At 47.8% G+C, this 16489-nt stretch overlaps 1 protein-coding gene across 3 annotated transcripts in view; it reads right to left on the reverse strand.

The window, feature by feature from the left end:
- The window catches only part of STK24 (serine/threonine kinase 24), a 103085-nt gene extending 94829 nt beyond the window's left edge, over nucleotides 1–8256 (reverse strand). The window contains exon 1 of one of the 3 annotated variants that reach the window (XM_032611166.1): nucleotides 7855–8256. In XM_032611166.1, the coding sequence (XP_032467057.1) occupies nucleotides 7855–7860 (6 nt within the window). In that variant the 5' untranslated portion in view covers nucleotides 7861–8256. Of the gene's footprint in view, nucleotides 1–7688; nucleotides 7706–7854 lie in introns of those variants that run through there. The other 2 variants (XM_032611164.1, XM_032611165.1) reach the window with 2 other exon arrangements.
- Nucleotides 8257–16489: the final 8233 nt, after the last annotated feature.

Genomic DNA, 16489 nt, shown 5'->3' on the forward strand with positions numbered 1-16489 from the left:
GGGACGCGGGTTCGTGCCCCGGTCCGGAGGATCCCACATGCCGCGGAGCGGCTGGGCCCGTGAGCCATGGCCGCTGAGCCTGCGCGTCCGGAACCTGTGCTGCGCAACGGGAGAGGCCACAACAGTGAGAGGCCCGCGTACCGCAAAAAAAAAAAAAAAAAAAAGCGATAAGAAACTGACATAAGCCGTTCCTCACCTCTCATGCCCACCAGAAGCGCCTACATCACTGGGGTTGAAAAAGCCCCAGTCAGGGTTCAGACTTCCAACCAGCTTGTCCCCTACTCTGAAATATGAGTGGACATTCGAGGGTGGCCTCTACCACAAAAAACAGAAACCAAAACCAACAGGGGGGCAAAGGGGCCGTGGAGAAAGAGAATCTCTTCCGAGGGAAAAAACAACATAACTACAATTAACATAGGGAGATGAAAGCAGATATTTCAACTGAAACAAGAAAGCAACAACATTCAGAGAATCAAAAAGAGCCCTCACAATTTAAAAAACAAGAGCAGAAATGAAACACTCTTTGGAAGAGCTGGAAGATAAAGTTGAGACAATCTCCCAGAAAGCCAAGGAGAAAAGACAAGAGATGGAAAATAGGTTTCAAAGGGTAAGAATACTTGAGGACCAGTCCAGAAGGTCCAGCATCCAAATAATAAAGGGTTTAAGAAAGAGTGAACACAGGAAATGGGAGAGGGAAGGGAATCAAAGAAACAATTCAACAAAAAGACGTGAGTTGTCTGATTAAGGGCCTATGAAGTACCTGTCACAAAAAAATAAAAGAAGACCCACATCATGATGAAACTTCAGATTACAAAGAAAAAATTCAGATCTTCAGAAATTCAGGAAAAATGAAACAGCTTGCACGCATAGATTCCGGTATCGGTGTGGCGTTGCATTCCTCAACAGCAACACTGCAAGCTAGAACACAGTGGAGCTGCTGTCACAATTCTGAAGGAAATAATTTCCACCCCATGACTAAACGCCATGCCAAAATATCAATCGAGGGGAAAGGCAAAAATAAGAAACTTGCAGATACCCAAGACCTCAAAAAAACCTATCTCCCATGCACCCTATTCACGGGAAGGCCACTACAGGATATGCTCCACCAACACAGTCACGGAAACCAAGAAAGATGGCAGGAGACACAGAAAACAAGCCATCCCGAGAGAGCAGCCCAAGGAATCCCGAGGATGAAGGCAAAGAGGATGAGGGATGGCAGAGGGGATGCCAGCGATACAGGTCAGGAGGCTCATAGGAAGGAGTCTCCCTCCAGAGGAGGGAAATGGACAGACAGCCTGTGTGCCTCACCTGAAATTCCCAAGAGGAGGTTTCAACAACTGGCAGTGGGTGTGGGGTTGAATAAGTTATAAGTGCTGCTACAGAGTAAATGTTTATGCTCCCTCCCCAAAATCACATGGTGAGACCCAACCCTCAATGTGATGGAGGTGATCAGGTCATGAGGGTGGAGCCCTCAGGATTGGGATTGCTGCCCTAAGGAGACCTCCCAGAGCGCCCCCTCCCCCTTTGCCCTGTGAGAACACAGTCAGAAGCAGGCCCTCAAAAGACTCAAAATCTGCCAGAGCCTCGATCTTGGGCTTCCAAGCCTCCAAAATTGTGAGAAATGTTTGTTGTTTAAGCCACTCAGTCTACAGTATTTTGTAACAGCAGCCCAAACAGACTAAGACAATTACATTTCCAAAAAAATAAATAAATAAACTTCCAAACAAGATTTGAAAAGTAATCCTGGTTTACTCATGGCTGGCTGGGCTTAGTGTTTCCACAGTCATGTTAATGTACGCACGAATCTAACTGAAGTCACCAGCGTAAATGCACTGGGCACAGGGAGGGGAGGGACACGGGAGCAGCGAAGGAGGCAAGGACACGAGAACTAAATCCTCATCTTCAGGGTCCAAAGTCTACTGACAATGCCTGAAACTAGGGAAAAAAGAAACAGCGATTTTTAAATGCTCTTTGTGAACAAAGAAGTAACAACAACTGACAGCAAATAGGATGGAAGGGGCCGCCTTGGGAGGGGGTGAGGGGAGGAAATGGACGCCAAGGGCAAGGAACCGCTCTCTCCCAACAACCCTCACCACGTGCATAACTTTTCAAATAAAAACTAAACAAAAATCCTAAGTAATTAATAGAAGACAAAGGATGTGGACCTACATGGTCCTTTCAAATCTTAGGGCCAGAAAGTCTTTTTAAAAACAGGAAGAGACTTGGCGGGAAGATAAACACGGGCTACGTATTTGGTAAGCATTAATGTAAAACTCCAAAAGTTCCCACAATGTATTCCGATACCAACAGGGCTCCTTCTATTGACCAAGACCCTACTGAAAATATAATGGAAGGTCTGTAAGTGGACAGTGCCATTGCCGGGGGGGGGGGGGGGGGGGGGGGGGGGGGGGGGGGGGGGGGGGGGGGGGGGGGGGGGGGGGGGTGGGGGGGTGCACACCAAGTGCCTTTGTAACACACAACCGGGATGCTTTATGCCTTGTCGCAAGCAAAGGTACACCTCATCTTATTTTCCCTCCTCTAAATCTTGGAAACCAGGGAGCCATTTAGGATTACGGAACACGGCATCCACCCCAGGAGCCAGGTGCTGTAAGAGCTCTAGTTTTTCTCCTTCTCAAAGCATTGAGCTCTGAGAGTTTGAAAGGTATTGCACTGCAAAAAACGGGACTTACGGCAGGGAAACGACCAGTCGGATGACAGTGCTTGACTCTGAGTGGCAATAGAGGGGTAAGAGTCCACTTCTATTTCCTGCGCTCATACCCGCCACAAGATTCCATTAATGATAACAGTGATGAGTCTAAGCACCAAAAAAGCCGCAGCAGGACTGGGTTGGGTGTGGTCCATTTCCTGTAGGTATGGAGTTTCCCAGCAGGCAATTCTGAATCACAAGGAGAAATCACCCGAAAGAGAGCAACGCGGCCCAAAGATCCTCAGGCTCCTGGACCCTGGCCTCAGTGTGGCTGTAAAATACACTAGGAAGAAGCAACAACTACCAACAGGCTCATTTCTTCAGAAACTCCTCACACTGCATCTCGTACCAAAGTCCTAGAAAAACTGTTCAACTCAAAAGCTGTGTCAAGTCGCATCAAATAAGTAAACTCCGCTCCACACACCAGAAGAGTTAACTCAAAGATGACCACAAAAATGACAAAAAGGAACAAGAAAGCAACGATGCCACGTACCCGTAACTACCCTCTGCTGGGACACGGTGCTGCGTTAGCAGCCTAGAAAAGTCTAATCCGACCAATTTCTACTTGAAGGTCACTGGTTTTATGCGAAATACTATCAAGAACATCCCCTGATACGGGATTAGAACCAAAATGTCCTGGACTCCTCCAAGGTGTTTTCTATTTTAATCTTCTGACGACCCTCCCCCTCCCAAACTGACTTTAAGCAAAACAAATTCTTAACACTGTTAAATTTTGGTGATAGAGAAGAGGGAATATGAAGTCTTGAAATGAGTATTTAAAAAAAACCACCTTAAATATAGGCTAACAATAACAGAGAATGTGTCTTTATTTTCCTTATAGCATAGAGCATGGGAAAAGGTCAAAAGCAAGGGGCATGAAGGAGACTAATAAAGTATAAAATGTTGGCTAAGAGTTCACATTACAAGGTTTGAGGCAACCTTGCTGAAAGGTCCACCTGCGCTGCAGGTGGACACGAGACCCTCCCACCATTTCAGCCTCCTCCTTTCGCCATCCTGGGGGCCTCTCGCCCAGAGAGCCACCGCCGCCTTCCCAGCAGCAGCCAGCGCTCCCAGCATCCTTCCACCTTGGCCCACCACGTGCCCGGAGGAAGCAGCTTCCGGACAGTGCGCCGCCCTAGGCGGCGGGGAACGCAGGCCCCCTCCCCGGCTGCCGCCCCTCCAGCTCCAGGGCCCCGGCTGGGCGCCGCGAGTCCGCCCTCGCATCCCGCGCCCTGCTCTCTGCGCACCCCTCCCCGGCTCATCTGAACCTTCTCGGGGAGAGCACCCCAGTCGGCCCTTGCTAGGCTGCTGACCTCCTGAGCACCGGCCAGGAGGAGGGTCTCACCTACACCTGCCGCGGCTGCTGGGGAAATGCGCCGCAAGGACGCGGCTCCTCGCCCAGTCCAACGCTGGACCACCACCTCACAAATACCCTGAACGTCCACACCCGCAGAGGAAAAAGTACCAGAGCTCTTCAGGCAGGATTAAATGCAGCTGTCCTTCTGTTTGTCTTCACCTCCCAGATTTCCAGAGCGCACAGGTTTCCCCAGGGTAAGGAAGAGCACTGGAGTAAAGTTCCCAACTCACCCAAACTGGACATTAAACGTCTCTCTCCCCACACAGAGGGGCATTCTCAGCAAAAGGTCTATCCAAGCAGCCAGAGAAACGCAAAGATGATGTTAATAAAGTAGAGACTTTATGTTTTCCAGCTGTTCCTGTAAACGGTCTGTACTTTCAAATATGAGAATATCTTACATATATGACATCCTCAAAACATGCTAAACTCAGGTCCTGTCATACATGTTACATATCAAATTAGTGTAATTCAGTCATTTGTGAAATCAATTTAGTTTTTCAACAGCTTTTTTTTTCTTCTTAATAAAATGCATCACACAACAGTACATCACAAGTAGTGAGGATTAGGGCTGTCTTCTGAAACGTTAACTTTCAGGTCTTGATGTAAAATATATTTCTTACATGGGTCACGGTCCAGAAAAGGTTTCAAGTGACTGATAAAATTCCGTTATAGAAACTTATAAACTAAAATCTAATTCTTTTTAAATTACAACTTATGCAACTAAAAGCTGATGGATGCTGCTGCCTCCAGCTGAAGCTGAATTAAATCGAGAGAAGCAACAAATGTTCAGTGAAGGACAGGGAGTAGTTAAATCCACAACTCAACCAAATTTCTTTATGTCTATTCATAGTTACTACATTCAGTTCATGATTTCTATTTTTTTCCCCCATGCTAATATGAAACTGGGTGGGAGGTTTAAAAAAAAAAAAGAGGAAAGGCCCCTGGCAGCCTTCATGAAAAGGTTATTAAACAGGATCACTCATAACTCACTCAGATTTACAGTCATCAACCCTCACCGAGCACCCAGCACAACAGTGTTCAATAACGGTTGCTGACTGAACAAATAAAATACCGTATTTTAGTTTCTTCAGCAAACCCAAGTTGGAATGAAATAAGCATTACTGTTTGCTAGAGTAATAATAAAGCAATAACACAGCATGGTGAGTAAGAGAATGGGTCTTGAGGGCAGGAAAGACCTGGTTTCCAATCACAACTTTGCCACATAAGGCACTATCTCACCTTGGTCAGTTCAGTCTCTGCTGGTTTCCACGTCTAGAAAATGGCATACATTCATTACACCTATGCCTCAAGCAGTACCAATAAGAATCAAGAGGCATAAAAATGATTTGCAAGACAATGAAAATGCTGTTTTCACTGAAATTATGCTGTCATTCAGGTTTATTTTTTAAGCATCTTTGCCTAGGCTGCCTGAATCCACTCCGCTGTCTTTCTGAAATTTTTAAGCCAACTCCTCACGAACCCTCATCAGGAGATGCGAGACGAAAAGAGGGAGGTTATGGGACGTATCGGGACACAGCACGGGAGGGTTAGTACTTCTTTCCTCCTGTTTTAGCCTGGAGAGCAGTCGGAGGCAGGTGTGCCTTTAATTTAATCCTCAACAACAACTCTGAGGAAGGCCTCCCTGGGCAGGAAATAAATGTGCTGGTTGTTTTTCTTTTGGAGTGGAAGGGAGAGGGAAGGAATGTTCTTCCCCAAATGGCACACTAAAAACAATCATCATACAGTGTGTAGATGCACTTAAATACAGGCATGACTCTGTCAGAAGCCACCTTCGCGACCCTAAAACTGTAACGGCTGAAAATTTGGTTGTTTCAACCCAACAAAAATTTATCAGCCTTTCCACTGAGAAAGCAAAATAAAAACAGTTCCCTTGTAACACTACCTAGGAAATACATTTGGGAGGCCCAATTATTAAAAGAAATGTACCTTCTTTTCCCACGATTTAAGAATTCCGGCCCACACTCTTGAAGAAAAAAATTAAAAGGGGAGGACAAAAGGAGTGTTGAGACCAGACACCACCTGGTGACCATCTGATACTGACTTCAGGGCACCAGCCAGCGAGGCTTTAAGTACCTTTTTAAACTGATTCGCTTTCCACAAAAGCTGAATACCTCCATGGTAAGCTCTAAGTGAGGCAAGTGTGCTAGATTACAACCTGATTAACAGCATAAGAGTCTGTCTAAAGAAAGTACCCAGCAAATGTATTTTTTAATCATTACAAGAGACCCTTCTTGCTCTACTGGTCAGAAATAATTTACCCAGTTCACCCTGCCTTCCTGTCTCTAAATTCAAACCAAAGCAGGAATTTTTAGGAAATACCAAGAAACCACATCTGATTTTTACCTAGTGGTCAGCAGAAGCTTAGGTTTTAAATGCGTTGTTGAGTTTAACAGCTCTTTACGTGAGATTCAAGGACAGTTTTCTTCAAGCACCGTCAAATTATTAATGTTAACTGTTACAACATTTTTTTTTAAAGAGGTTACAATTCTGGTAACTCTGTGTTCTTATTTTTCTAAATATCAAACCTGAACAATGAAATCGAGTTTTCTTTTTCAGATTTAGAGGGAGAGAAAGAGAGAAATGCTCTCTCTTTAAGGAGGGGGCAGATTCCCGGCTCCTATGGAGTCCAGGTCCGAATACTGCACGTCTCAGTCCTCAAGAGTGAGGTGGGGGAGGGGAGAGAAAATGAGCCCGTAGAACGCTGTAAAATAAATAGTGCACTGGGATACTTGTGTTTGTTTTCTTAAAGCTCCTCTTCTCCCTTACTCGGCTAACCCGGGAGAGCCAAACTTTAAAGACATTCCCTAGCTGTACCGTCAGATTTTAATCCCAAACATTTTGCCCCCATTTACGCGCTTACAAACATTACAAATTAGCCAAGAAGGACAGTGGTTTTATCTTTCAAAGGGCTAAAAACAGTCCCCGATAGCGAAAAACCTTAAAGCATCCGTGTAAATTTGAAATTCAACTTCTCCCCCTTTACCCCACTCCAAAAAAAGTCACTGGAAGGCCAAGAGGCCACAAAGTGGCAACGGAGAGGATTTCTGGGAAGGGACTCAGCTGGATCCAATCAAGACTCCAGGCAAAAGCCCTGAGTCCCGGGATCCACACTCGAGTGCACGCTGTGCCATCGATTCCTTCTTCCAGAAGGGTTGAAGGCTCGCACTTTCCCCTCCATCTGCACCGGGAGGAAACGCGCGGAACAGACGCGCTGGAAGTGGAGCTGGCGGTGGCACCTTCCTCCACCCCGCCCTGCCTCCTCCTCCGCCCTCCGGGCCCGGGACTAGCCGTGGCGCGCCCGAGGCCCTCCCCCGCCCCTCAACTTTACCGCCCCCTCGCCGAGGGGAACCCGGGCCTTCACCGCCCCGCGCCCGCGCCGGGGCCCTGAGAGCGAGCCGGGCCTCCGAGGGCATTTCTCCACATCACTTCTCCCCGGGAATGGGCCGGCGCGGGGCCTGCGGCTCGGGAGGCCCCAGGGGGAGAGGGAAGCGAGGAGGGCGCAGCGGCCGGCAGCCCCACATCCCCCCGCTCGATCGCCGCGACTCCCGGCCGGCGAGGGCCGCCTCCGGGCCGTGGACCCCAGGCCCCTGCACACACACGCACCCATGTCCGCTGGGCAGGGCACCCCGGGCGCTGCTAGCACGACGCAGGAGGCCGGCGCGACCCCGGAAGGCAGCGTGGGGGGGGGCCGTGTTTACACCGCCAAGTTCCCCGCTTCCCCCCCGGCCCCGCATCCCTCCCTCCCCTCGGCGGCCCGGTCCCTGCCTACCTGCATGCCGGGCAGGCCGACTGCACCGGGGAGTGAGCCATGGCGGTCAGGACGGCCACTTCCTGGGACGGGACGGCCGGGCCGCGGCGATCCGCGCGGGCGACGAGGCCCGCGGGCCGCGCGCAGCCCTCGGGCGGCGGGGCCGGCCGGAGCCCGAGGCCACCCCAGCCCCCGCGGGTCCCGGGCCGGGCGGCGGGCTCAGGGGCGAGCGGAGGGCCTCGTCTCCATGCACCGCACTGGGGAGGGGTTGCCAGGAGCGCGGGGTCTCCCCGCGAGCTGCCGCCGCTACTGCTGGCTGCTGCTGCTGCTGCTGCTCGGCTGGAAGCTGGCGGCCTGGGCCCGAGCGCTGGCCGCCTGGAGCCGGAGTGGACGGGCACAGCCGGCCGAGCCCGCGAGCGCCGAGCCCGGAGCGCGCCCCGCCCCGGCCCGGCCCCCGCGCCCGCCCCGCGGCCCGGCCGGGGACCCCGCCCCGCGCTTCCGGGAGGGGGAGGAGGCTCGCGGCCGCCCGGCGCCCTAGGCCGCAGCCGCCTGCGCTGCCGCCTGCGCCGCAGCCTGCCGGAGCGGGTGGAGGTCCGCGCGTCTCCGGCGGGCTGCACCGCCTCGCAGCCGCCGGGGCGGGGCGGAGCGGGGAGGTGGGCGCGCGGACGGGTGCGGGGAGGGGGCCTCAGTTGATGCGACCCCCCGGCCAGTGGAGCGCGGGGACCGGTCCGAGCCGCGGGTGGGCCACGTGCCCATCCCGCCCCCCAAGTACGGGCCGGTCGGGCGCCCAGCGGGTCTGGGCGGTGAGGGCGCTGTGAGTACCAGGTCTTACTCTACCAACCTCTCTTCTGCCCTCCACGCCAGCCCACCCCTCTCCGCCTGGCCCCGGGGCAGCGGGCTCCAGGCGACCTTCCAGAGGGCAGAGCCTCGGGCAGGGGGACCTCGGGAGGGAGAGTGCCCAGCGGAGCCTCAGCCAGTGGCCGGTTCAAAACTACCGGGGCGGAGCTTCCTCGGTGTCTGGGTGAAGTTTCCAGCCAACCCAAGGAGGAAAGCCGGAGGGGAGGCCGAGAGCTGTTAATTCCCGGTGCTTTGGCTACTGGAAAACACCCCACTTGGAATGCTAGGAGCTGTAAACTTAGCTAAAAAGCAAGGGGGGTTGAACCCCACCATCTCTGGGCTCCGGGCCAAGGCGGGGGCGTCCACCAGCGAGAAGGGAAAATGGGTGAGGGAGGGGCAAGAAGGAAGGGAAGACAATGGAAGGAAACCGTGTCTAGACTTACCCCTGACCCTCTCCCGCTCTTTCGGCTGCCTCCACCTTTTAGCCACCTCTCCTCCAACTGCAGAGGAAAGAAATAAGAAGGAATGAGTCAGTGCTGCCTCCAGAAAGTAGTATTTTATTTACAACGACAAACAGTGGCAGCCACTGAAGTGATCTGCTTCCCAGGTTGCTAGGACCCCGGCATCTCATTCATGCCCGTGAATGCCCTCGTTGCACCACGGCTGGGCGAGGTTGGACGTACAAAAATGAGCCCCTGAGAGTTCACAGACTATTGGAAGAACCTAAAAAGTCCTCCACCGAAGTAAGGAGTGTTTATTCTATGAAGTGTCACTGTTTTCAGAGTGCCCTCGTGTGCTCTGGATCAGGCAAGGAGCAAGGTGCTAAAACGCAATCCCTGCTTTCCCTTTGGAAATATGCATGTTTTTCCGCGGCATCCTCCAGGACGCTTCCAGATAACTTCATGGTTGTCACCGGTGCACTGTCTTCACTGAGTCCTGAAGCCCTGCCACCCCCAAGTACTATGAAGAGAATATGGCAGATACAAAGTTAAAGAAAGCATGAACCCTGATCCTTAAGAGCTCACCAGCTTGTGTAAATTTTGTGTACCAAAAAAATGGGTACATGAAGAGATGGATGGCAAAACAGGCAAGAGCACGAATATTAAAAGTTCATCATCTTCAACCCAGGAATTTTACTTACAATAACATATCCTAAGAAAACAACCGAGAAGTACAGGAGAATGGATAAAAAAAGATGTGATGCGGTGATATTTATGGTCATGGGAAAACTGGGAACAGATTAAAAGTCTAACAGAAATTGTTACTTAAATGATAATATATTCATAGTCATTTAAAATGATGTACTTCAATATTTAGTAACATGGAAAAATATTTTCATTATATATTGTTAAGGAAATGGAGGGTACAAAGCAGTATGTATAGTCTGATCTCAAGCTACTTCATATGTATGAAGTTATATTTAAATATATATCACATATATATAATTTTATGTGTAAATAAATAGAGAAAAACCTGGAACTATCTATATATACACCAAGACTTAACAGTGTCTATCTCTGGAATTAAAGATGATTTTTTAAATCAGTTGTCATCCAATAGAGACCGTCATGCTAAGAGGTCTCTCCTTAGCGTCAGCCGTCAGGCCAATAACACGGCAGCAAGATGAGGAAGAAACAGCACAAGTGGACAGAAATGTCTGGGCACTGATCTAAGGCAGTACCACAGGAAACTCAAAAAACCCTTGGGCCCACTTTGCAGTAGGCTAATTTCCAACAAAGGAGCCAGGGGGGCCATTGAACCATAATAATCTGGGCATAAAAAGTATTCAGAATCCCACTTTGTATCCAGAGGCTAGTAGGGCTCAGAACACGTAGGTTACCATAGGATGGGATTTATCTGGACACGGTGACTTGCATTCATTAGCTGGTCTGTTTCCCTATACCCTGTTTATCTCCTCACCACAGCTAAACTTCATTTCCCCCTTTGACCGTATTTATACAATTGAGCAGCATTCTCCTTGAAAGAGAAAAGAGAAAACAGGAGTTACTGGCTCTGCTCAGTCATACGCAGACAGTACCCAGTATGGCCCTGACAGTAGCCCTCTCCCTTTGTTTTAGCAGAGCAGAGATGATTGACAGGGCCTGAGCTAATGATGAGATCCTGCCCAATTGTTCATTACATGCATTCAGATATTAACACATTTTTTGAATGCCAATTTATGTCAGACATCTACTTCAGCGCTGGGCATATAAACAACTGGATCCTCAAGTGCCTCATCCCACCCTTGGGGACATGGTCTCCCAGAATCCTAATTGCAGAATCTTACAATACCAATTGCTTAAAATTAGAGCCACACTAGCCATGATTTCCACTAAGGAAAGAAGAGGATTATCCTCTCATCCTTCTTCCTCTTGTCACTTTCCCTCCACTCTCAATTACAGTTACAACAGATCATCCACTACTATAATTTCAGAAGGAGAGATTTTGAGGGTCTCCATAGAGATTATGCATTTCCTGGTCTCCATGGAGATGCTTACTAACCCATGGAATTATTTTCATCCCCTGACCCTCTTTGTCTTTTGTGTTGACTTAAAGACACGAATTGGGCAATGCATTGTGCTCTCACATATACCCGGGACCACAGAGGACGTTTGCATACCCCTCCAAATATAGAGCCCTTGTGTTTGACTTCCCCTAAGCCAGCTCATAGTCTCAGCAGAGCTCGAAAAGCTCAGCCGAAAACAAGAATTCAACAATCAGTCCCTTCACTTCTCCTTCTGAGTTGAAAAGATAAACACCCCCAAATGCCACTTTATAAAGAACAGCTAGACAAGTAGCACATTAGCAATTTAAATGTACAGATTAAAGAAAGGGACTTACATTGGTGAACTTTAAAGAGAAATATGAGGAGCTTTGATAAGTAACTAACAGAAGGCTTAACAAATTTCTACACATGTTAAGCAGGTGAAGACACAAAAGAGGAAGACAGATAATTAAGACCAGCATAAAGAAGTATGTCTAGTCACAGTTGGATGACGTGACAGCGAGAAAATATATGCTAAAGCCCTAGGAAAAGATCCAGCTACCATTGAAGAATGGCGCAAATGACGTATCATTCTGTGGATGCCGGGCTCAGAGGGCAAGCCCTCGCAGCAATATTGCTCTAAGTCAATCTGCCTTTGTTTCCTAGGGATGCCATTACAAAGTACCACGGACTAGGTGACTTAAACAACAAAAATGTATTTCCTCACAGTCTTTTGGAAGCTAGAAGTCCAAGATCAAGGTGTCAGCAGGATGGGTTTCTTCTGAGGCCTCTCTCCTTGGCTTGTGGCTGGCCATTTTCTCCCTGTGTCCTCACATGGTCTTCCCTATGTGTCTGTGTGTGTCTGTGTGTCTGTGTCCTGTTCTCTCCTTATAAGAACGCTCATCATATTTGATTAGGGTTCACCCTAATGACTTCAATGTTAATTACCTCTTTAAAGACCATCTCCAAATACAGTCACATTCTAAGATACTTCAGATCAAGATTTTAACATATGAATGGGGTCAGGGGACACGATTCAGCCCATAACACACCCTTCTCACTGTAAATGCACTTCTGGTCACCCACTTTAACTGGCTCCTCCAGGCTTAGCTCCATGAACAAGAACTCCCTCTTTCTTCTCCCAAGGCCTTTCTACACACTTCGCATTTCACATTTCTGCTCAGAAGCATTGCTTCATATTTCCTTGGGCGTAGTCCCTAAACTTGATCCTGCGTACAAACCAGAGCACTCATCTCCAATCACTGGACAGCTGAGAGCAGAGCTAGGTGTTTGCTTGGTAAAATATTTCTAATGAGAAGAAATCATCTGGAATACATGGCAATACCTACCAGAAAAAAAAGTTCAGTATATTTTGCAGGGAGTTCACTAAAAGTAGTAAGCACTCATTTAAGCCAAAAGGTTGTGCTTTAATAAGGTCTGTTTTTCTTTTTAGTGCCTCCTTCACCCGTGAGTTATCACTGCACCTGGAGGTGCAGTTCACCAGGAGGGTTGGAGTCTGAGCCCACAGCAGACCAGGGGACTTTCTGTTGTGTGTTCCTGGCATGACAGTTCTAGGGGCTCACAACACGGAGGCTTAGTCTCTTCAGAAGGACTCACTGGAACAGCCTCACTAGAAAAATTCTCATGTGCCATTTTGCCTGGCAGAGAGCCAGATAACAGAGCTTGTCACCCTCTGAATAGTGGCCGCTCGACCCCGCCAATCAGCTTGCAGAGGCTTCCGTATACAAAGACTCATCAAGCGCTGTGTGTGTGTATTTCCCTCTCTCCCAAGGCTGGGTTTGCTTTCAGAGTATTCAGAAAGGGCATAAATGAAATCATCCCCAGAAGGGTGATGTCATTCATCCTACAGTCACGGAGCTGCAGCACCAGTTCTTAAAAGCCCTTGGCCCTGTTTTCTGACACAGAAGATAAATTGTAGAAAATGATTTTAATTTTCACTTCAAGCAGATCTAGGGAATTCTGTGCTTAAGGAACATTGTATAACCACACAAAGACAAAATGTGCCTATGAGTTGCAGGCAGTGGTTGCGGGCCTTAGTTCCGAAACGCACAGAACCAAGTATACTTGGAATCCTCATGAAAATACTGGCCTTACACTACCCTGGCATCAAGACTTTGCCGGGCAGGTAGTCCCATACCTTGATTTTCCAGCCCAGATATATTTGCTTCCCTAAGAAGCTATGTTAGTGATACTATTAGTCAGAGATCCTTGAATAACAAGTGACAAAAATCTAGCTCAAACCTCCATAGCAAAAAGGGGAAATTTTAGCTCAGTGACGGAAATCCAAGCTTGGCTAAGTCAGGCATGGATAAGTCCAGGAGGGTGGGTTCAATGATGAAATCAGAACTCTGTCTTTCTATGTCTGTCACTCCTGCTAACCTCTGCGTGGCTTCATCTGCGTATGAGTCCTCCCTGTGTGATGACAAGAGTCACTCTATATAGTCTTTGCGACCCCAGAAAGAGTGACTTTCTCTTACCCAGTGTCCCTAGGCCACATCTAGTGGAGGAACACAAATTAGTGCATGTGCATTCTTGTGACCAGAGGACAAGGAGGGAGTTGAGGAAGATGGCGGAAGAGTAAGACGCGGAGATCTTCCTCCCCACAGAGGACAAGGAGACACAGAGGTGGAAGAGTCCATTCCACAAAGCATGCAACATGGAAGGGGCAGTTTCCCAACGGAAAAAAGACTCCTGGCCTGATACATTCCAGCCCTTGACTGACCAGCACAGGCATGTACGCAGACATATACACACATACATACACTTGTGTGTACACACACATTCTCTTTTTCCATACGTATAATTTCTTCTGTACTGCCCCCTAACATGATACAGCCAACCTATGCGTATCCATCCACGTACTTACCTCTTTCCCAAAGCAGTTCAGCCCAAGTACCGTCTAGTTAGCCCATCCATTTCCTAGTCCAGACACTCTGGAGAATATGTATTCCTCTTTGTCAAGTCTAGATGTGGCTTTTCACAGCCCAGCTACATCTAAATGTTAAATCTATATCTAAATGTTAAGTTTTAAAAATAGAACTACCATATGACCCAGCAATTCCACTCCTGGGTATATATCCAAAAAAACCAAAAACACTCATTTGAAAAGATACTTGCACCCCAATGTTCATAGCAGCATATTTACAGTAGCCAAGACATAGCAACAACCTACATGTCCATCAACAGAAGAATGGATAAAGAAGATGTGTGTGTGTATATATACATATATATGTATATCCGTGTATACACACACACACACACACACACACAATGGAGTACTAGTCAGTCATAAAAAAAGAACAAAATTTTACCATTCACAGCAACATGGATGGACTTGGAGGGCCTCATGTTCAGTGAAATAAGTCAGCCAGAAAAAGATAAATACCGTATGATATCACATATGTGGAATCTAAAAAATACAAGAAACTAGTGAATATAACATGAAAGAAGCACAGATACAGAGAACATACTAGTGGTTACCTTTTCATTCCATTTTCTAGCCTTTTTGTACCAACAGCCCCCTAAGTGTTGGGCGGTGGCATATCAGTATGGCAGCTGTCCATGCCCGAAGGTACTAGCCTCTGGGCAGTGCCAAGGCACCCAGAGCCCCAGACCAGGGGCCTCTGGTGAGAAGCGCCCTCTTCTGTCCAGACCAGTGTGCCATACAAACGCTACAATTCTCTCTGTAGATGTGGATTTCATAAATTTTCATCCTCTATGCCTATTGAGTCTGAAGTCTACACATGATCCAGGTCCTAAATCATAAGAGGTAACAACTCAGCCAGATTCAGATCAGAATCCAGGGACAGACGACAGTTTCAAGGCACGGGTTGGGGGGAACTGTACCCTAAATAAAATGACACTGAGCGGGTAAGAGTCCTATGCCCGCTGGGGCGGGGGGATTGGAGGTTTGCTCTGTACAGCCGCTTAATCTAGTAGCGGGGAAATCTCTTACTAAGTTCAGCCCCTTATTACAAAGGTATATGGATTAGTGGTTGGCAGACTTTTCCTGTAAAGGGCCGAATGGTCGATATTGTAGGTTTGTGGACCATACGACCTTGGTCACAGTTACTTAGTTCCACTGTTGTGTCAGCCGAGCAGCATGGATAATATGCATACAACCTAGGATGAATGTGTTCACGGAAATGTTTACAAACGCAGCTGGCAGGCCAGATTTGTCCCCAGGGCCGTGGTCTGTTGAGCCCTGATCTGGATGAGTGACCTTGGTGAGTTGGGTGAGTGGTCAGACCACTGAATGGAGTTCAAGCAGTACAAGTTCAGGGAAGTACAGGAAGAAGGAAGAGGAAACTATAGCCACACCGCATGGCTAGGTAGAGTTGAGACCAAGGAGCTATCCTGGACTACGTATTTTAAATAAGTCCATAATACTCGATTGTAGTTAAAGATAAAGGCAGGGTCCAAAATACATATATAACTGGTGAGAACACGAGGAGGCCAATTTCCATATGGAGGATTCAGGCCTTCTGGGAACATTATCAGTAAACCTTCATAATAAAAAGAGAGTCATAGAGTATCTGTGAAGAGTTATGAGGTCAGAAGTAAGGTCAGGGTCCAAGTTTAGTTTCTTTCTCTTGTAATCCCAAGAGTGTTCCTGGTACGGGAAAGTAGATGAATCATATAATAAATACTTATTTATGTCAGACACAGGTGACTTTAGAAATTAAAATTCCATGATTTAGAAAGTGCTTAAGAATATAAGGAAACTGGCATTTACACACTGCTGGTGGAAGTGTAAATTGGTTTGATTTTCCTAGAGGGATCTTTAGTAATATAACAAAAACCTTAAAATAGTCATACTTTAACATTTTTATTTCATATAAAATATTTTATTTCAAGATGTAATAATTAGGGAATAATTACAACTACTTAGGAAAGTGTATATGAAGAGGCGCATCCTATATAATAGGGAAAAAACAATTATAAGAGTTTGTCTAAAAAATCATGATTGACTCTTAGAATGGTATACATCCTATGTAGTGATTTTAAGCTATTGTGTAAATGAATACTGACATGTTTATTAAAGCTATACATGGTTCACATAAGGATAAGTGAGAAAAGTAAGTTATAGGGATGGAGGTGTGACATAACATTTTTCATTAGAATATAAGTAGAATTCTGCTCCTGGCAATGGCTCACCAGGTTATTTCAGAACAATCAGCCGTTAAGAATGACTAGAGGGGCTTCCCTGGTGGCGCAGTGGCTGAGAGTCCGCCTGCCGATGCAGGGGACACGGGTCCGTGCCCCGGTCCGGGAAGATCCCACATGCCGCGGAGCGGCTGGGCCCGTGAGCCA

This window comes from Phocoena sinus, chromosome 18, assembly GCF_008692025.1.
Source record: "Phocoena sinus isolate mPhoSin1 chromosome 18, mPhoSin1.pri, whole genome shotgun sequence".
NCBI classification, from domain to species: domain Eukaryota; kingdom Metazoa; phylum Chordata; class Mammalia; order Artiodactyla; family Phocoenidae; genus Phocoena; species Phocoena sinus.